We start from the raw sequence: 22900 nt of genomic DNA, 5'->3' as shown, positions 1-22900 counted from the left end.
CATGAGGGTGGGGACCTCATGATGGGATTAATGCCCTTATAAGAAGAAACACCAGAGAGCTTGCTGTCTCTCACTGCCATGTTGGAGGCTATCTGCAAGCCAGGAAGAGAGGTCTCACCAGAACCCAACCATGCTGGCAATTTGATCTTGGACTTCTATTTTCTGAAACTGTGAGAAATAAATTTCTATTGTTTAAGCCACTCAGTCTATGGTGTTTTGTTATGGCAGCCTGAGTTAATACACACAAGTATTTAGGAAGTTGGATAACACAGATCTGGGGTTCAGAAGAGAGACTGAGGTGAGGTAATTGATTTGAAAATTATATATATACATATATATATATATATATATACACAAATACTTATATATATATATATATATATATATATATATATATATATATATATAAAGTGAGAACTGACTATAAAACCTCGTCTGGTAGGAGATATTTTGTCTAAAGTTCTAAGATGAATATGCTTTAAGTAACACTAGTCTGGAAAATACCAAATGCATATAGTTCTTTTTATTATTAAAATTAGGGTATTTCAAAATTAAAAATATTTACACTTAAAGATGAAAAATCTGTACAATTATTAAAATTAGTTTTACTAAATCAGAATTGACAATATATCATTATCTATACTTTCATACAGATAACAGTGAAGATATCAACAAAAAATAATTACTAACACTCCACTGTGGATCAGGATAAAATGTCTCCAATATTAACTCACACTTTGCTTGGACAATTAGTTAAACAGACACATGCTCTGTTACTATTCATTCAACAATATACACAAATTCAAAACTGGCAGGTATAAAAAAAGGAAGGTTTTTTTTTGAAGAATCATTTTGCACTTATAAAATAAAGCCAAATAAGGCTTATGTCGCACATACCAAAAACTTACGCTATCCTTTTTCTGATACAGGTAAGTGAAATATTAACACGTAGCATTTAAAATGATAAACATACATATTATTTACAATAATTGGGAATATTAGAGATACGAGCTTTTATGTACAATCATTCCTATTAAAACATTTTAACTTCAGGTTGTATCTGCAAATACTTCCTTTCCTCTCCTTTTTGATCTTTTATTGATAGCTCAAGAAGAGTTAAAATAGAACACATTTGTTATGTAGAGTTGATAATATGTATTCAGTTGCTTGGCTCTGTGATAGTAATCTTCTGTACCATGTCGGACAGATTTTCAGACTCCAGATCTTCTTTACCATTATCTGAATTTTCTGATGAGATATAACAACCAGAGTCCCTTGGGCAGTCATCTAACTGCGACTTATTTAAGGAGATGTCTGGGCTTAAGGATAGGGACATGGATTCATTTTCTTGCTCCTGAATAGCTGTAAATGGAAAAGAGGGCAGCAGTTAGGCAAAGCCAAGAAAAGTTTTGTTCATATACTCATTCATCTTTGAGCTATTTTAACTGTTCCAAACTTGACTTCATTACAATTGAAAATTCTGTGAGTAAACAATATGTTTGTTTATTATAAAAGAGTTGTTTGAACTCAAATATTCAAACCACTGTTTTCTTAGAAGACAAAGTTTTCCCTTTGTTGCTCACTTGCAGTTTCATGGAGTTCATGTGAATGGCTTACATAAGTGAAGATCAATATGGACTCTCATTTTACATTAATAAGAAGTTGCCAGGGAAAGCAGATTGCATCCACAGTGTGACTGATGCCTTGTCCAAATACTCCTTAAAGTAACATTAGAAGAAGTCATTTGTAGTTTAAACGTACAATCCAAGTCAATAGTGATCTTCGCGAACAATTCTAGAATCATGATAATGTGGATTAATGAATAAAAAATCACTATGGGCAACAATGTACAATAGGATTTCAATAACCTGGAATTTAACTAATAAAACTTAAGAGTATCCAGAATTTTCCTATGTTTGCATTCATCAGAAAAGTAGACATAGAAGCCAAGCTGCTTTTATTTTTTTAAATTTTTTGGCTGTGCCACGTGGCTTGCGGGATATTAGTTCCCCCACCGAGGATTGAACCCAGGCCATGGCAGTGAAAGGACCACACCGAGTCCTAACCACTGAACCTCCAGGGAATTCCCCAGGTTGCTTTTAGATAGAAACACTATGTCCGTTGAATCTGCCTTTTATAGTTTGTCTGCTACTTCTTTGTTCGTAGTTCTGAATAACAATTATTTATATTCAGAGTGGTAATTCTGTGTCATCAAGGCAGTATTCTGGATTCAACGGGCATTATCCTTTTAGAAAACAAATAACATTAGTGATGTAACAAAAGATATTTCTAAAGAACCTAAGCAGCACTATAGTTTTACTCTCCTCAAGAATATTAAGCATCAGTGTTCTCATTTTCAATGTGAAGTTTCCTTCTTTGCATTGCCTGACACCAGTAAACACATGTTCCTCTGTATCATGAAATGGGTTTCAAGGAAAGGAGATGTATCTTAGGCTACCACCTCTCAGCTGTATCAGCATGTCTTGCTATTTCCCCTTCTAACCTCGGGGCTTCTCCACTTTGGACATTGGAATAAACCTACATTGGAAGAACATACATTTCAGGGTGGATTAAGACCTCTGCCTTCAGAGGCTATGCACGTCATCCTCTTCCAGTGAGAATAAAGTAAATCCAAACTTCAAAATCTTTGGAAGAAGGAAATTGTGTAATTGTATAATTTTCCTCAGTAGACTCTTAAGTAATTTATCTTTTGGAAATCTACCCTTTATCTTGTCTATACATCTCCTGCTTTTAAATGCATTTTCTAGGCTTCAGATATCTTACCAACATTAGTTTATGGTCCACTGTGTATCCAATTGTTATCAACCTCTATTACAAGAGAGGATTAAGCCCTGGTGCCTCAGCATCCTTGTACATAATGAATTAAGTTCTCGTCAATGTATCTACAATGGTACTAGGTATGTACCTTTCATGGAGGAATTGAGAAAAGAGTCACTTAAATTATTTTCTGTATTCTGTGGTTTATATGGGAAACACAAGTTGAGAAAGGTTGGAAAAAATGATAAAAATTTCTTAGTCCACTTATTTTCAAAATGAGTCATAACAGTTCTTTTAACCTTTTCCTCAAAGTTTTCATTTGCAATGATGAAACCACATTTATGCCATTCTTCTTAATCTTCTCCACATTTGTCACAACTTTATTTAACTGTGGACTCAAGTAGCACAAATTTAAGTCTAGTGATGTTATAACTAGTTCTAGGCATAAGGACCTTTAACTTAATATTCACCTATTGTGATTGTTATTTTAAAATGTTAGCTATCATGAAGCATTTTCTCTTTATTAGTTATAATGACCTTCAGGTTTGGGGGAATCTACTTAATATTGACTAGTCTTTATGAGAATCAGTCATTCATTTTTGTTTCCAAGCCCTTCTTTTATGAAAAGGCAGCACTGAAATGGGACCTCATTCTTTAAGGAAAATCTTTCTCCTCTTCCTTTGCTTTTCAGTCTTACTACCACTGAAGTGAAAGAGCCAGCCCTGTGTTCCATTAGCCAAGTGTTTCCGGAAAAGGCCAGAGGAATCAGTCTTTTTGCAACGCTTCCTGCCACATCAGCAGTGATCTCCATATTTGGAATGTGGTCCTGTTAGTCAGAATGGCTGTATTATTTCCCCAGTCTATATTTGGGCCCATTACCTCAACACAAAATTGAAAGAACTGACTTCCTACCCACAGACTGACATCCTAAACATTTGGACTTGGCATAATGAAAACTGCTCCCAACACCATGTTCTATTTAGGTTGATTACTGATAGTGGGGCTCTCTTCAAGATATAAAACTTAGGTTTAAAGAACTCTGATTTCCAAAATTAGCTCTTTTCCTTTCAAAAACTAGATACTTAGGTTGTGGTTTCATCCTCAGAAGCCACTATACATTCACCTCAAAGAGTAACAAAGTAAACAATAAATCTAAACAGAGAATGTGTTATTTTAAAAAATATTAGTAATAAAATGTATTTGTTTTTATTTCCACCTGAGAAATCCTGTATCACATTCTCCAAATTCTAGGAATGGTTTGTTTTCAATACAGGTTATTTATTGTAGAAACCTTTCATCTGCAATTTTTACGGAAAAAGGAAATAGTTTCTCAGTATGAAAGTTATGCAGCACAGTAATTTACAGAACAGCAGTAATTTGCTAAATGATTTCCTAATGAAATGAAAACACGACTATGCCTCCTCAAAAGCTTCCCACCAGGCTTGCAGTAATTTCAGGCAGGTGATCAGCTGGAGCCCCTCAACTGTAACTATAAAAAGAGAAGCTAGGTCAGTAAATTATATTATGGAAATGAAAGCTATCTAGCATTCAGTTTTTGTATTTGGAGAGTCAAGATTTTCCTCTTCTTGTTTTTTTTTTTTTTTTTTCATCTTGATGCTAATGACTTAGGGATTGGCACAAACCTAGGTCTTCTGCTATGGGTGGTTTTTCCAGCAGAGGAGATGAATTCACACTAATACCTCCACATGTTCTTTCTAAGTCATTTAGTCCCTTCATGTGGCCATGAAGCCAAGTAAAGCTAACCGACCTACCTAGAAATTGAAACTATAACCTTCATCAATTTTGTCCCATGGTCCAATCATCTGAGCTAACCAGGCAAGTAATACATTGGAATAAGAAACAGTTTGCCTACAAAATTACAGACTTCCCGTAGGGTATATGAGTACATCTTTTTATAACAAAATATTTCTGATAATACGTTAAGTTAAAAAATTATTATATATAATTTTTCTATTATTAAAATTATGTAAAAACTTAGAGATATCATATAATTCACAAATGAAAGTGTTAAAATTTTAGATAGAGTTCCTCTATATTTCTGGCTCATATACATTTTATATTTTATTTTAATAAAGTACAAAAAAATAAAATGGTTCCATTTTTTAATAAAGCCCCTGAGTGGTTTGCAAATATCCCCAAAGCTGTGCATTTGAAAAATCTGGGTATATTGGAGAATTAGTAAATAATTTGAAAAAGGGTGTATCTTATTGCTACCAGCTACCAGCAGGCATAATAGTACAGAAAGCAGCCCCAAACAGTTCTGTACTTTATGTAATAAAATAATTATGTTAAGAAAAACTTATTTAGGAGATATTTTGTCATAAAGAACTAATGTGAATACTAAAATACTTTTTTTTTTTTTTTTTTTTTTTGTGGTATGCGGGTCTCTCACCGTTGTGGCCTCTCCTGTTGCGGAGCACAGGCTCCAGACATGCAGGCTCAGTGGCCATGGCTCACGGGCCCAGCCACTCTGCGGCATGTGGGATCTTCCCGGACTGGGGCACGCACCTGTGTCCCCTGCATCAGCAGGCGGACTCTCAACCACTGCGCCACCAGGGAAGCCCATAAAATACTTTATTTCTTACCAAAATTTTTATGGAATTGTATAAAGGCCATGGTTCAACATAAGACAGTCATCAATGGAGATAAAAAGTGGCATGGTGATTAGAACATAAGAGAGCTAATATAATTATTCATAAAATAAATTTCGAGTTGTGACATTTAATTAATTAAGTATAGTCAATCTCAATTATACTAAACATGAAGAAAGCTTTAAGGAAATCAAACTAGATTCCTATTGCTGAGAAAAATTCTCATGCCCTAAGGAGAAAAATCTGTCCTATATTCACGTATTAGAAAGTTAAAGATTTAATAAAAAATGCAAACTACTAGTTTTTGCCTGACTTTCCCAGTTTTCTTTACCCAAATATTCCAGATTTTGACTTTACTATCTTGTTTTCCTTTAGGTATGAAGCCTCTGTTCTTTAGGCCAAGTACAATATTATAAAATAATGCAATCTGGAGGGCACTGGAAAATAGCTGGCCAATGAAAGTGCTCCATAAACAATGTGTTTAATAAAAAGAATGTAATATTTAGATTAATTAGAAGAAATATGAACTAAAGAAGATCAAGTAAGAAATTTGTTGAGATTCAAATGAAGATGCCTCTTGGGTCTTTGTATTATCCTCCTCTTTTTCTCTAGCCTGGTACCATCTCCAAAGAGGAAAAACCAGGCTTAACACACATCTTAGGATGGCTCAAAATCTCATCCTCATTGGTAGCTCCACATGAGTCACTCAAACCAAAACTCAAGCACTCTCCAGATAACTATGGCTATATTTATTTGTCCAGAGGTAGCATTGTCCATGGAGGAAAATTCAGTAGGCAACGTGGTGTAACTCTTAATTATTTCTTATTCTATCTGTCCTTAAATTGCCTGAATATTTTAATTTTCTATTTAGTGACTATTTGGTATTTATTTCATTTGAATACCTACTCACCTTTTGGAAAAACAACAAGAACAAACTGAAAACAGGAATGTCTTCACGGGAAACCAACCAGTTGCTGTTTTCCCGAGGCCATGAGAGAATATGGAGTTGGAATGACTCTCCCTGTTTGCAGACCTCTCTTTGCATCCTAGCATCATAGTCCCCTCTCTAATGAGATGTACATCTTTTCACTTACACTCACAACAACTTCCACTCCACTCTGCTGGCTCCTTCAGTAGGGTAGAGGCACACTCACTCAAGATCCAATCACTCAGCACCGACAGGGACAGCACCATTAGGCTGCCACTTCACTCAAGCACACAGCTCCATGAGAGGCTTTGGTCCCAGGAAATGTTTACCCGTGGTTGAGTTGTTGTCACATTGCACTATTTTGATAATGACCAAATAATATTAAAGGCTATTATTCTATTGTTAAATTAGGGGCCTTGGAAAATCAATATCCTATTTCTTACAGGTTAAATTAATCCTGTTTACTTGACATGGTGAAAAAATAACCTAACTTCATTATTTTAAGATGTATTATTATTTGGCAAAAATAACATTACCTTGCATATTACTGATCTACAATTTGCTTTTACCATTTAATATGTTTCGGACATCTTCATGTCAGTATGCATTTCATTCTCCTAATATTTTCCTACTATTTTATTGTTCACATATATCTTAATTTATTTATAACAAGTTAATTACTGATGGAAGTTCACATTGGTTTTAGTTTTTAATGAAACTCCTCATAGTTTAGCCAGTGTTTTTATGCATTTGTAGAAATTAATCAAATTCCTAAAACTGGAGTTTCTGCATAAAAAAGTATGCACATTTTAAATTTGACAGGTTTTTTTAAAATTTTTATTTATTTATTTATGGCTGTGTTGGGTCTTCGTTTCTGTGCGAGGGCTTTCTCTAGTTGTGGCAAGCGGGGGTCACTCTTCATCGTGGTGCGCAGGCCTCTCACTATCGCGGCCTCTCCTGTTGAGGATCACAGGCTCCAGATGCGCAGGCTCAGTAATTGTGGCTCAAGGGCCTAGTTGCTCCGTGGCATGTGGGGTCTTCCCAGACTAGGGCTCGAACCTGTGTCCCCTGCATTGGCAGGCAGATTCTCAACCACTGTGCCACCAGGGATGCCCTGACATTTTTTACATTATCTCCTCTAGAAACGTACTCATTTACACACTTGCACACTCACATGCACGCATGGTTAGCATATACATAAAACGAATCTTGACAACACATATCAACACCCACCTGCCCGTCATAAAAACTTTTGTGTGTAAAGTGGGATTGCAGGGGACTTTAACTGTTATAAACAGAAAAAAGTTTTGCTCACTATTTGCAGATCTCTTCACTCCTTCATTCAACATGTATGCATTCTACAAGCATCTGTTACCATCCACTCAATGCAAAGTGTGGTGCTAGGGGCTTTGGGAAGGTACATGGTAATAGAGAATTCGGTCTTGTCTAGCCAGGGTAAACACTACAAAGTCATGCCTAGTACACAGTCACAGTGCAATATAAAAACAAGTACAGGAATGCCCTACATGTACAGACATTATAAGTGACTGAGGTGAAAATTCTATGAACTCTTTCCTCTGGAGATTTTTCTCTGGTTGAAGTACAAAATGTTTCTGTTTCACTTTATTGTTCTTTGTATTCTACAGAATATGGCATCTAACATAATTTCAATCTTAAGGGGCAAAACCAAAAAATTCTGAAGGAAGTAAATTTCATAAAGCAAAATTTATATGACTAGAAATAGATATTAAATGCATATTTATAAATACATCAATGTAAAATACCTGGGTGCCTTCTCTGTCTCTGTGGATAGTTAGCATATATTTTCTTAAAGGCCGCACATTTCTTAAATCTAGATCCAAATCATATGGCAAGTGGGTTGGAAACGCCAGGCATGCATGTCAGGGGCTAATGCACCAGGCTACCCTGGCACACTGTCAGGCCAACTGCTGGACTGCTGCTTGGCATAGCTACAAGCCTCCCCTGCTGGCAGCTCATGTTCCAGGCTCCTGGCTGGGTCTTGCCATTTGCCCTGTATCGTTTGGGGCAGGGAGGCAGGCAGGAAGACACAACTGGGGATAGCTGAGCAATGAGGGGCTGCTGTGACCACAGCTGGTGCTGACAGCCTGGCACACAACCCACCCTCCCCCTTCCTCCTCACTGAGCACAGCAAACAAAGGTTGCAGGTAGTAACCTCCAATACGTTATAGACAGATTCTAGTATAGTTTGTTCGTTGTGTTACTAAGTTGTTTTTGGTTTCCAATTTAAATTTTAATTATCCCTCTGTTATGGGGAAAACAAGATATTTCCATCACCTGTTTTCCCCAAGGACCATTGTACACATTCTCATAGACACACTTTTAAGACACATCAAAGGGCTTCTAAATGTAGGAAAAGAGAAACAAGTTCAGAATAAAAAGAGCTGTTTAACTATAAACAGCAGTTTCCTATCTTATTATTTTAAAGAGCCATTTCTCAGCAAGGCAAAGGGGTTTTGGAGGTTGTGTTTATGGAAAAACACACACACATATATTCTCTATTCTCTTTTCTCCCTGCTGGGAATATTTATTCAAAGTAAACAAACAATTTTAAAATTCAGAAGATAAATAGAGAAAATCTAATGTGCACAAAATAAACAGTTTCTGCTCTTTTTCTCCTTCAAGAGCCGAGTATTATACCCACTTGCCGTATGACTTGGATCTAGCCCTAATTTTTATTCTTCTTCTAACCTCATCTAGATTCCCAGCTGAAGGAGCCAGTAACTTAATTCTGCTCAGTTCTAATGCAACATGAGAACAAATTCAGAATATCTCTGTACTGGTCTTGCCTGGGATTGCAGAACCCAAAGTCGTTATTCTACTCCAGAGGTAATACTGTGATCAGCCCTAACACCACTCGCCACCCCTACTGTCAGCTTCTTGGAGAATCATCTTTACCTCCTGTCAAGTAGTGACCTAAAAAAGTTTAATCCGGTTAACATTTTCAAGGTCAGAGTGGGTACAATGCTATCTATTTTGGCCTAAGAGAACAGGGAAATTGCTTGCTCTAAGTCTTAGATTTCTGCTTGTCCCTGTTCCATCCCCCATCTTCTTGGTCCCTCTAGACGTATTAAAGGCTCACATGGAGCTTGTGGTCTTTTCTACCTAATCTCAAAGCTTTAACTCCTGCCCTCAAAACAGGGGCCCACTCTGCTCAATTTTTATACTGAATGATAAGCAAAGCAAAACTTTCCAGTTTCCAACCTAAGAAGCAATGAAACTCTAAACTAGGAATTTATTGACATTCCCCAAACTGACATTATTCAGTGATCAAAATAAAATGCATACATAAAATCCTGGCCAATTTGCATACCCCATTCTTACACACACACAAAAAGCTAACTATTTTTAACCTATGACTATGACATGCATTTGTTTTTAATAACGTCTCAGTTTTATACAACCATACGTTCAAGGTCTTTATCATTCAAGGTACATGAAGGTTGTGCATTTAATCTTTAGCATGGTTGTAGAAGATATGATTCACAGAGTAGAGAATAGATAAAAATAAGCATGCAGCAGCATGGTGCCGAATCATCAGAACCCACCATCTTATCAACAAATAGAAGTCATTCTTCTTTATTTCTTGAGCAAAGCAGTTTCATATAAGATAAATAGCTTTCAGTCAGAATAGCCTAACATGCAATATGCATCTTTTTGACATGTATATTCTAATACTACTTTAGACCGGTAAGATTAAAGGAAGAAAAATCTCAGGGTTGTATGTTGACAACAAACACTGGTCGAATCTACATTTTGTCCATTTTTCATCTTCCAGAATTTGGTTCAGTGTGAGTATGTTTGTACATTACTGGATATTATTAAATGATCAACCTCTAGTGACCTTCAAGTACTGTTTTCTGAAGTTTTATAAAGACAAATCATTCAGGGAATTTTTACTTTTTTAGGTCAAACATGGAAAGTCACGTCACGCTTTGGAGATACTGTCTTTTGTTTTCAGAGACCAGGGCATAATAGAATGTATTTCTAATAGATTTAGGAGACTGGGTTCTAGATGTGTGACCTTGAGAAGGCTACTTAACTACTCTAGTTTTAGTTTCCCCATCTTGTATAGGAAGAATTTGGGTCAGACGGTTTTTAAAATTATACCTAGCTCTAATATGATATCATCCCTAAGTTATTATTATTCTTTTGTTAACATGGGAAGTAGATGAGTGATGAGGGAGGCCTTCAGTGGCCCATGCCTTTGGCACTGGACTGAGCTTCCCTCTTTGGGTCTCTGCTGAGCACACTTGTCCGGCTGAAAGCCCTGTTTCCCATGGCTCTCAGGCCCCTTGTTTCAATGAGGCCGTAGTAGCCTTTCACCTTTCAGGGTGTCATGCTGTCGCAAAGTTTCCGTTCTCACTTAAATATTAACTTCCACTTTCTGAGATGGAAAACTGAACTGAAGCTCTTGGGGAAATTGAACAAGTAGTAGAAAACTTGAATTTTCAAATAGTCACTGTTCTATTCATATTTACCAGTTTGTATGTGTGGAAGAAAGAACTTGGATTTTTAGAGTAGACTGCCTCTGATTAAAACTCCAACTCTGCTACTAATCTAGCTGTTTGGCCTCTTTGAAATTCATCTCTGAAATATGTTCTCATCTATAAAATGGGCAAAATACCTACATGGATGTTATTGTAGATGAAAAGCAATTATTTACAAGTGCTCAAAAAATACTCTTCTTCCTTCCTCTACTTCAGCATCAACTTATTTTGGAGAGTATTGACAATGACACTGAAAATTATCAATTACAAGAAATCTACAGAATCCATTTCTTAGCGTAATATTGCTTAGTGAGGATCCATGTTCTGAAATGATGAGATGTGAAAGAAACTGCCTCATTTCCTTTGAAGATATTGTTACACCAGTTTACACTGATCAGTTTTGTTTTGGCTTGTACTTTTGAGTAAATAGGCTACTTTCTTGAGTTTGACCTGTGTCTGCCTCTGTGACCCGATTCCTCTCTCTTCTGCATCTCCTAGCCTCCACAACTTCAAAGAATGCATACAAATTCCTAGGCCAAAGGATGAAATCAATTCTGCAGGTGTCAAATTAGTGATGCCTGTGAAAACTCTTTGAAAAGGATGAGGATCTATGCAAACTCAAGACAGTAAGTAAGGATTAAGTAAGGATTAAGTAAGGTACAGGTTCTAAAAGAGTAAATTAATTCTCACTAGATAAAAGACCAGTGTATAATACACACGTGCGGTTCAACTATGCCATTTTGTGAGACATATGAGGGAGGATATAGGAAAGCTCATGAAGGGTCAGTCAGGACCTGGGTCCTAAATAGAACTCTCCTCTTTACTCTCAATCTGGGCTGTGTAAGAAAGTATAATATAGCATCACAAACACTGGTCCTAGCTTTCTAATTCACTAAGTGCGTGAGCTTGGACAAGTTGCTTATCTTCTCAACTTCTCATTATAAAAATAGGGATGATACTAGCTCACAGAATTGTGGAAAGCATTAAGGAAGAAAATAAATGTAAAGATCTTGGCTCAAAGTTTTAGTCAGAGAACATGTTCAAAGAATAAGTAATGATTATTATTAGTATTACTTGTGAAAGAGAAGGTTGGATTAGATGATCTAAGTTCTTTTTCTCCTTTAAAATTAAACACCTTCCCCCCTTTTTTCTAATAAAATACTCCTTGCAGAGTTTAGCACTCCCTGAGCTCAGAGTTTTGGGAGCCTGGCCAGATTTAATAAGAAGAATGCTCAGATTGGGCAGTTGTAAAAACAAAAGCTATCCCATCTTTACAAATCCAGTTAGCATAGCCAATATTCAAGGGAATCTACATGTGTTACTCCATCTTTAGTTTATACTTACAAATACAGAGAACCATCTCAGATAATAAAAGTAAGTGCTGAATATTTTTGCAAGCTATTATAGCATTTTGAAAGAATACTGTAAACACTTACAAGATGTGACTCTATGGTAATGAAACAAATTTTCTTGTGTGGAGCGAAGGCTCATTAGCTCAGAGCCATGCTCTGTGCTATTCTACAGAAGTTGCATATGACATTTCTCGCTAATGGCTCATGCTGTCACTAAATATTTGCTTCTAACTCCCTCAGTTTTGGGGAATGTGGACATCCACTTGTGTGTGAATTAATAGCTCTGCAGAATTTAAATGAGGTACCCAGAAAAGCCCTTTTGTTTTCTGAATCCAGTAAGGAAAAAAAAGGCCCTCTTTCTAATGATATATTTGACCAGAGTTGTTGTTTCCAAATGTATAAGAAAATACTTATTTTATTGGAAAGACTGCTTTACATGATTCGCAGTAAATAAAACTGGGGCTTTGTTTTTAATGATCTTACTGTTTACATTAAACTGTGATTCTCAGCTAGGGAGAAGAGTAGGTGTGCATACTTACTTTCTTCATCAAGAAGATTTTCAGCAGCTGATAGTAACCTCGTCCTATCTTCTGGATTTTTAATGTTTAATTCAATGAGATGACTCTCTTTTATATCCTTTAAATCTTCTAGGGTCTCGTAACCGTTGAGCAAAAGTGTTGAGGTGTATTCCTGTGGGGAAGAAAAAATATGTATAATATAAGCTAGTCAGATTCAAATATTTTATTTTTAGTTCTCTTTAGATTAAAAAAAAAAAGTGTAGGAATGCATGGAGACCAAAGGTGCCAACAGAACTTTTGCTTAACTTTATTTGTACTAGTTTTCCACATATCAACTTGGGGGCATTTAAACAGTACATTGTACAGTTCTCACCTTCTGGAAGGACAAATGTAAAGAAGAAATGACTACCTTAAGCTATACAATGCTAAATCATAGATCAATTAAATAGCTGGATCATTCATCCCATTTGGCAGTTTTTCACTTCTCAAATAGTGAAATTGACAAAGCTAGTATGTTATTAAGTCTATCAATAAAATATCTCTAATACAGTATATTATAATAATATTTCTGGATCTATATCTTTTCTTGTTTGCTAGGTTGCAAAATCATCTACCCTCATCAACCTCCTGGAGTAGGTTAAAAAATGAATTTGAAACAGACCCAATTTATATAAAAAAGTGTACTTAGCATTTTGGTTGAAAGGCATTATAGAAAGCTAAGGAATCTCAGACTTTCTATTTATTTAAAAGCTTTTATTAAGCATAAAAGCACTGTGGTTGGGAAAAGTATTGTTTCCTTTTCTTATCATGTATATTTTGTCCATCATTTGCATCAATATAAATTAGTTTAAAATTCATAGGCTTCTGATTTCAAAGTCTGTTATGTTATTTATGTAACTTCTGTTCTCTCTAACAATAGAAATGCAAAGTGAATTTGAATGCTTTTCAACTTTCTCAGATATTCCTCCCATTTCACTTGATCATAATTTCAATATCCTTATTTTAGTTACTAAAATTGAGTAAGAGGAGGTATAAAAGTTTTAAGTAATCAGAAAGAACTTATTACTAGCCCTTTATTTATTTTTAAAAAAGGGAAAGAAGGAGTAGCAATTCAACTCTTTTAAAAGTGATGTATCCTGGGCTTCCCTGGTGGTGTAGTGGTTGAGAGTCCACCTTCCAATGCAGGGGACACGGGTTCGTGCCCTGGTCTGGGAAGATCCCAAATGCCGTGGAGTGGCTGGGCCTGTGAGCCATGGCCGCTGAGCCTGCGTGTCTGGAGCCTATGCTCCGCAATGGGAGAGGCCACAACAGTGAGAGGCCCACGTAATGCAAAAAAAAGGATGTATCCTAGAAGGAGCACTGAAAAAAAAAAAAATCCCATCCTGATGTAACTAACAGTAGATTCTTGAGTAAGGTATTTCACTTCCTTAGACCTTGGTTTATTCATAGGTCACAGAACAAACAAGTAGCTGAAGCAGGATTCAAACTTATGCTTCCTCCAAGGAGTACACCATTTGGGGGACACCAATAGTGATATTAAAAGGCCTATATAATGTATCTACAGCCAAGAATGCAACTAGATAATTCAGGAAAAACAGTTAAGGAAAGATTAATTGGCTATTGTCTTGATGAATTTTGAAAACTATCAAAGTACTGCTGTGTTAATTTTAGAAATGGATTGCAAAACAGTAAATTGAGTAAGGCTAGGCATATTGTATTACATGCCATTTAACAACATAGATATTTCATTAAAATTTTTCTAATGTAACAAGAAAATAATTGGATTTTAAATATGGACAACACAGTTTTCTTAACACAATCATTATAAGGGCTTAATGATCACTGTTTCCTAACAAATTACTTCAAAAACAATTAATTTAGTTATCTTCTCTTGACTTGCTTTTGATCTCTGCTCTATAGAAAATACAATTTTCTTTTCATTTCTCCTTTCAATTCTCTGAATCTTTACCTTCACTCTTTATATTCTCTTTCTCATTCTCATTACATGTTTTCTCTGGGACTTTTATTCTCCCAAGTATATTTCATTTTTCACTGCACTTTCTCAACCTAATCTCTACTGTGGCTGCTAAGTACCATTAGAGTTTAGTCCAAAGGGTGTTATATCAAGACCTGTCCTCGCATAATAAAAGTAATAAAGGGTATATATAAACTATTTTTGGGAAACAGATTTTCATGTATTTTTTAACTAAACAAACACTGACCCATTCTCAATTACTCCATCCGTATGCCACCAAAATCAAACAGGCCATAGGTTTGCTAACCTGAAGGTGAATCCTCTCTAAGAACTCCTGCAGAGTCTTAGGTTTTTCCTTTCCGCTCTTTCTGTGTGCCTTTATTTTCTTGGGGGCTGCTTCTTCTTCTGAGATGACATCCACATAAATAAATTTGAAGTTTCCCACCTTATTGTTCAACATTCCTGTCCACATCCCCATTGGCGTTTTGCAGATAATGTCTATGATATCTCCTTTCTAAAGACAAAGGAATATACAAATTAGATTTCAGAGAACTCTGGTGTTCATGACAATTGGTAGAAAGAATGGAATCACTGAAAATTAGAATAATGAGGGCATTACACTAAGGGGGTTTAGAGTTAAAAATAAATCTAAGAGGAAATTTCTTTTAAAAGTTTAAGGAAACTATTTACTAGTAATATTGAAAAAAAAAAACCCAACATACTTGAAGAAAGGCTCCTAAATGTATTGATGATGTGTTTATGTTTTTGGAATCATATCAACGTATCAACTTATATTTGTAGAGCATCCTATAGTTTACAAAACACTTTTTCATTCATTAAGTCATTTTATGTCCACAACACACCTCTTAGATATATATGCGAGGTGTCATTATTACTCTAAATATTATAAAAAAAGAAATTCAAGCATTAAATAATTTCTAAAGAGCTTACAGGAAGTTAGTGGCAGAACCAGAACTCAAGCCTAAGTTGTTTGAACTCAAAAATAATGCTCTTTTTATTTACCTTGTCAAAACAATATATATGTAGCAAAGCTCAAGCTATCATTCCTGGAGGGGGTCCCAAGTAAGGAAGGGGAAGAAAGACAAGTCTATGACTCTGTCTGTGCTTCTAGTTCATCTGAAAAATTCATCTACAGTGTGAAATAAATCCACCTCAAGTATTGTATCCATCTAAAATAATGAAAATGTTCAGGACTTTGTACATAGCAAATATGTAACAAAAGTATATATGCACTAAGGATAAATTAAGCTAATTATCCTAGATTAATTAATAATTAATTACTAATTACTTATTTAACACTTAGATTGAGCTCCACAGCAAAGTTTGGATTGAAGTATGAATGAAATGCATTGGGATAGACAAACCAGTTGGTCTTTCTCTTTATTCACATCTAAGACTAAGACTGCAAGAGTTATTGGCAAGAGTAGAAAACTCCACAGGGTATTCTTTTGTAAAGAAAGTTGATTTCTATGCAAATATAGTGTCTACATTTGTGTCATAGTTACTCCATTGAGACTTACAGCTTTCTACCTCAGAGATTACATTATAGATTCTGATATTTTTGCCATTTTAAGGGTCTACCCTCAAACAAAGCAGTAAGTCTGCTACTAAAAATTTTTTTTCTGCTGCTCTGTATAGGTGTATTCTTCAATCTAAAACATGGATTTTGTTTGTAATAGTAGAATTCAATATGATTAAAAGATCTGGTCTTTCCGATTTATGATAGTCTGCCCTTCAGACCCTATGAGCTGTTCACCTTGTTTTTCCTGTCTTTAACTATAGGGAATCAAATCCTAGGCTAGATGGGATCAGCTAAGCAGACCTAGAAAATCCCCAGAAGCTCTAGGGGAAGTTTCAAAGTATGGCAGTCCTATGCTACATCCTTCTTATTATCCTTAAAACTTGTAAAAAATATGCATTACAGGGGCTTCCCTGGTGACGCAGTGGTTGAGAGTCTGCCTGCCGATGCAGGGGACACGGGTTCGGCCCCGGTCCGGGAAGATCCCATCCGCGGCGGGGCCCGTGAGCCATGGCCACTGAGCCTGTGCGTCTGGAGCCTGTGCTCCGCAAGGGGAGAGGCCACAACAGTGAGAGGCCCGCGTACCACAAAATAAATATATATATATATATATATATATATATATACACACACACACACACACACACACACACATTACACGTAAGACCACAGATCACAAGCCAAAATCCAATTTCATTTCGGATAAGACCCTGGATGGTGAACAGCAGTATTCAACACCCAGTGTGTCTGTGGGATTCCTTATTGTGTCCTACTCGAGCTCCACAAATGTCCTCTTAGGCAGCACAAACGGTGGTGCAACCTTTGTGTTGTGAAACCCTCACAGCAAAAGAAAATGAACAAAGAGGATAAGAATAAAAAAAGGGAATTCAGGAGGGAATATCACCAAGAGAAAGTTGTCAGGTTACTCATGGCATTTGCAGGTATTGACTTAAGTATTGAAGTTGCCTGGCCAAGTCAGGTTCCCAAAGCGTTTGCTCTGCTGGGCTCTTGCCTGATATTTCCATTTTCTCTCCCTCTCCTTGGCTTCAGGTAGAACTGGGCACCTCCAGCAACTTTTGAGGATTTTGGTTTTCAGAAAAATGTAGACAATTCCTTCTTCCCGAATAAGCTCTGATTCTACATTATCTACATAATGCAACTTTTACAAATAGCCTCAAAACACTGATCCTCTGACCCTACCTCTCATGTTTTGTTTGAACTCCTGCCGTAGTACACCAGTCCCCAGGTCTCCTATTGGGAAGAATGCGCTCACCCCCTAGTTCCCCATCCTTGCACTTCCTGAAAAAGATCATACACCCAGCCCTAGACAAACCATACAGAGTGGGGATATGATGTGCACACACCTTGATTTTGAGGGAGTCAGTGTCATAAGGGCTTGGTGTGAAACTGGTATGTACGCGGGCACGGCCACAAAATGGTCCGGAGTAGGGACCATCATCATCGAGTCGAAAGCTGTCCCGGTTACTTGTACCGTCTGAACAGCTTGTTATTCCACCTGATAAAAGGCAAAGCAGAGGTTAACAGTTCTCACTGAAGGTTCATAACATTCTGAACCATCACCTGGACATAACTAAGCAGGAATAATGCTGAAGCATTGGATGCCAGCCTCCTGAGGCGGTCCTAAGTGACCCATCCCCGTTTCTGCCTCCCAGTCATTTTCCACCAGTGACTTCTGTCCTCTGAGCCATTTCTGATCTTTCTCCAGTCAACCTGATCATTCTTTCCTCTACCACTAACCCAAACACTCTTACTTCAGTCTCTATCATCTGATCCAGTAGCACAGTGCTTTGAGCATTGGATACTTGCTAAAGAGGCAGACAGTACAGACTTAATTCCCTGTACAAACCAGAAAGTTAATTTTGTACGTGTAAACACAGGCAGAAACCTATAGCGACAGTTTGATCTTTGTGTGCTATTGATCAGGAATGGTCAAAGCATAAGACCACAAGCTTCCCTACACCTTATCACAATGTAGCAAAAATAGTGTCTCAGACTTCCTATTGTGTACCAAAAGTCATCTTGAGGCAACATCTCTGTGTATAAAAGGTAGCATTTTTGCTTGTTGTGTGAGCGTCAGGGAAAGAGGAAGTGTGTTCCAATGTCTGTACTCCTAAGCTGTTCAAAATTGTTCTAAACTGGGCTCTTTAAACTGCTCTAAATCCTTGCTCTCTGGTCCTCTTCCTTTCTGATTTTGAACCTCAAGGGGAAAAAAAAAGATTCCATTTTTCCTGCCTGCCTGGGGGCAAGAATGGCTCCCAGTGGAAGTAACTCTGAGTCTCCCTACTGCTCTCACTTGTCACCTCACTTTTTCCTTCAGTGTGGCCTTTCATTGCTCTGTTTCATGAGGGAACAGCCCCAGTATCTCTGCCATTCTTTCAAATAAGTATAGAAATAAGAGAAAGATCCTTAGCGATTCTCCATTTTTTAAAAAAAAAATATGGACGGGTGTAAAAGAAAGGTGAGTTGCGTCTAGTCACAGAAATTAAGTTGTTTATGATAACAGATAAGTAGACCCCCCATCTCCTCACACCCTCCCTTCCATGACCACTCCAGTCCCTGGCTTTTCATGGTATATTCAAGTTATAAAATTCTACCCATATTTGACATTACAATTTTGAATTTTAAAACTTCCAGCAGAGGGCTTCCCTGGTGGCACAGTGGTTGAGAGTCCGCCTGCCGATGCAAGGGACACAGGTTCGTGCCCTGGTCTGGGAAGATCCCACATGCCGTGGAGCGGCTGGGCCTGTAAGCCATGGCCACTGAGCCTGCACGTCTGGAGCCTGTGCTCCGCAACAGGAGAGACCACAACAGTTAGGGGCCCGCCTACCGCAAAAAAAAAAAAAAACTTCCAGCAGAAATGAATACTAATAAAATCTGAATTTCACACATGCAAAAATATATCCCTCAAATGCTTCTGTATTAGCTTTTTCTTCACAAAATAAGTGTTCTACAGCCAGTAGGAAAGTAGGAATATAATTCAGGATATTTGCAGCATCTGGTCTTTGTGATCCATCTTCAAATAACAGAAGCAGTTGATTTTAAATGAAATGGAAAATAAACTTTGCAAAAAAACCATTTAAAAGCCCTGAAAAGATTAGAGGGATAAGTAACAGTGTGCATATAAAAAAATTATAAGGCACCCTGTAGTATCAGTAGTTCCATTCAAATACTGTAGCAGGACATGTGACTGAAGCCTGAGTGACTTCTTTGGTAGAAACGATGTTTTTAGAAAATTCTTATTGAACACATGCTGATTCCTTTTTGTCACTAATTGGTGATATTTCTACTATTTAGTGTTTATATACTACTTCACTCTTTACCAGCTAATGCTGAATGGAAACCTAAAAAGTAAACATTAGAAATGATGTAGATGTCCAGCTCTTTTCAGAATACTTCAGGAAAAAAAAGAAAGGAAAGGAAGGAAAACATGACAGAGGGCAGGACAGGGAAGGAATAAAGAAAAAATGAAAGAAAACAAAAGAAGAAAGAAAGAAAGAAAGAAAGAAAGAAAGAAAGAAAGAAAGAAAGAAAGAAAGAAAGAAAGAAAGAAAAAAGGAAGGAAGAAAGAAAGGAAGGAAGGGAAGGAGGGAGGAGGTAGGGAGAGAGGGAAGGAAGAAAGGAAGGAAGAGTAAAGGAAAGGAAGGAGTATGTGGAGGGGGGAGAAAGGGAAGGAAAAAGAGAAAACAGGATTTTAGTTTCCTGAATACTTCAAGTCATTTAAAAAATTGGGACTCAAAATAATGCTGGTTCTCCCCAGCACACTTTATTATAGGGATTCTGATTTAATCATGCAGTATAATCTTTTTGAGGCATATCCCCAAGAGTCTTGCTGACCACAGTGTTAAAAAGTTTTAAAATAATCCATAATTCTAATATATTATGTATTACTTTAAACAATAGCATTGCTATAGATTCAACACATCCTACATTTTCACCATTTCTCTTATCAAGTAGTTGGAACCTTGGTGAAATTTTGACAAACAAGCCCAAGAGAAATAAATCTGCTGTTTTTAATTAACTTAACCCAGATCTCCCATCTAGACTCTTGTCACTTATTTTATAGCCTTACTTGATGAGCTCCGCCCACTGTAGAGACTGTCCATGGAGTCACTGGCTTTGAGGGAGCTCATCTCTGTATGGGTTCCAATCATGGGATCACTGTTCCGATAAGGTAAGGCATCCTCTCCATCTTCCCCATCCTTCAGAAAATCATATCAGAGGTTAAATGCAAAGAACTGATTTCCTTGGAGACTTTCACTGTGTGCATTGATTTAACAAACAAGACATATTTTAGCAATAAAGTACTTAGAAATACATCAGCATAAAATATGAGTGTCATGAATCTTTAGCTCAATTTCAAGCATAACATTTTATGGTATAGTGGGAAAAATTCTTTAGATGAAACAGCCCACATTCGGAATTTAACTGAAATTATAAAGTTTATTTTTGTAGTTAGGATGAATATCATATCAAGACTATTTAATCAGAAATGCTAGATTTATTAACATCTGTGCTTTATCTGTTAAAGCACTTTTATTTCTTCATGTTCTCCTTATCATCTATTTACCACCATTACTAATCCTTTGAGATCTGATATTACAAGTTTAAACTCTGCATAGTTGCTTTGTGTCAGTTATTTGCACCCTACCAGACCACTAGATATGAATAAAACATACACACTTTGCAATTCTAAAGCAAAGCTTATCTAAGAAGCTTTACAAATCTCATATGGTGCTTGCCACCTAGTCAAGTGAAAAGCACATCTTGCATAAAATTAGGAAAGACAATTTCAAAAGAAATTACATCTGCTTGAAAACATCTCAAATGTTTTCCATGTTTAGATAGTTTCAACAAAGCCTATGAATTTCTTAATATTCATCAAAATATAATTCAATATTCCTCATTTTTGAGCATTTCTAAACATTGGTAATACTTCAGACTATACATACAATATATGCTCAGTTTGATTCTCTGCTTTTATCCATTCTTTTATTCATTTGTTCAGTCATTCGACACAAGTTTGTAGAACACCTTCTAAGTACCTGGCATTGTTTTGGGAACTGGAGCTATCATGGGAAACAATATACAGGGTCCTATCTTTAATGAGGTACATTTTAGTTTGTCAGGCTGTGTGTGTGTGTGTGTGTGTGTGTGTGTGTGCGTGCGTGCGTGTTTGTAGTGTTTGGGGAGGTTTGTGTAAACAAAGTAAGCAAGACAATTTCAGAGAAAAATAAGTGCTATGAAGGAAATAAAACTGGGTGATGTGAGAAGATTAGCTACTCGGATTAGGGTTGAAGGAGGGTTGACTGATTTAGAGGGAATAGCCTCCAAAGACCTCCCCCATAAGGTAATAGAGTCTCTGAATTCTTGACCTGAATGATAAGAAGATGTGACTTATATGAAGATTTGGAGACAGTTTTCCAAGCAAAAGAAATAGCAAGGACAAAATAACTAAACTCAGAATTAGCTTGGGTTATGCAGAGGAAAACAACAAGGCCAGGGTAGCTGGAGCTGAGTGAGAGCAAGGAGAGTATTAAGATGTGAGCTCAGAGAAGTAGACTGGAGCCAGCTCAGGAAGGGCTTTATAGACCACTTGCAGTAACCATCGAAATGTGCACTCAGATCTCTTGCTGCAGGACCCTTCTTTACTGACAGCCCCAACTACTAGCCTTCTGTATTGATCGCTGTGTTTGCAAGGAAGCCATGTTCCAATGACTTAAGCAGCGGGTCTACCATTTGAGTCCATTCTGATGGGATGTGGGGCTTCTCTAATGGAAACTTTTGGTTCAAGGACTTCCCATCAATCTGGCCAAAGCTTTCTTAGAACAGTGTTGAAGCCTGAGACTTGAATGATCCTCCTTCTTTCTTCCTGTCCTTTTACAGGTGTCAGACTTGCACTGTAGTCTGAAGGATTTCCTTGCTCATCTTTTCTTTCTCTTTATCCTTCACAGGCATTTTCTCCAGTAAGTCTTTGGTGTGTCTATTCCCTTCTTGGGGGTCTACTTCTCAGAGGACTGGAATGAACACATCATAGTAAGGGAATGCATTTTAGTACTGTAAAATTTTAACCAAGGGAGTGATGTGTTCTGAATCTGACTTTTCAAAGATCTTTCTGGCTTTCATGTGGAGAATCACTTTTATGGAGGAAAGAGTGGAAGAAAGGAAATCAATTAGGTAATCTAGGCAAGAGAGTTTGTTTATTTAGTCTAAAGCAGGAATAATTTACATGGAGAAGTTAAAGGTTTTAGATATACTTTGGAGTTAGTGTCAAGAGGATATGCTGATGAATTGGTGTGAAAAGTGAGAAAAAGAAGGAATTCTGAGTGATTTGTAGGCTTTCTTCTCTCTCTGTCTCTGTCTCTCTCTCCCCCCTCTCCTTTCTTTCCAGCATCTACAGTTATGACAGTGTTGTCTATTTCTACTTGGAAGACTGGACAAGAAACAAACTTTCTGTAGAGCTTAGAGAATCAATAATTCAGTTTTAGATATATTAGGTTCCAGTTATTTATTACGCATCTAAGTGATAATATCAAATAAACAATTGGCTGTATAAGTATAACAGATAAGTAAAGAGATCATATGAGACTTTCCTGGTGGTGCAGTGATTAGGAATCTGCCTGGCAGTGCAGGGGACATGGGTTCGAGCC

General features: G+C 36.9%; 1 protein-coding gene across 2 annotated transcripts in view; it reads right to left on the bottom strand.

Annotated features, from left to right (window-relative positions):
* Positions 1-515: 515 nt before the first annotated feature.
* Positions 516-22900, bottom strand: part of SAMSN1 (SAM domain, SH3 domain and nuclear localization signals 1) — a 383350-nt gene continuing 360965 nt past the window's right edge. For both annotated transcript variants that reach the window (XM_081235859.1, XM_081235860.1), the window contains 5 exons: positions 20323-20452; positions 17597-17748; positions 15000-15206; positions 12739-12889; positions 516-1362 (listed from right to left, as the gene is read on the bottom strand). In XM_081235859.1, the coding sequence (XP_081091985.1) occupies positions 1160-1362; positions 12739-12889; positions 15000-15206; positions 17597-17748; positions 20323-20452 (843 nt within the window). In that variant the 3' untranslated portion in view covers positions 516-1159. The remainder of the gene's footprint in view (positions 1363-12738; positions 12890-14999; positions 15207-17596; positions 17749-20322; positions 20453-22900) is intronic.

Source organism: Mesoplodon bidens, assembly GCF_964165515.1.
Source record: "Mesoplodon bidens genome assembly, chromosome: 5".
Classification (NCBI taxonomy): Eukaryota; Metazoa; Chordata; class Mammalia; order Artiodactyla; family Ziphiidae; genus Mesoplodon; species Mesoplodon bidens.
The sequence above is the reverse complement of the archived record's forward strand: the minus strand, read 5'-3'. Positions and strand labels throughout refer to the sequence as shown.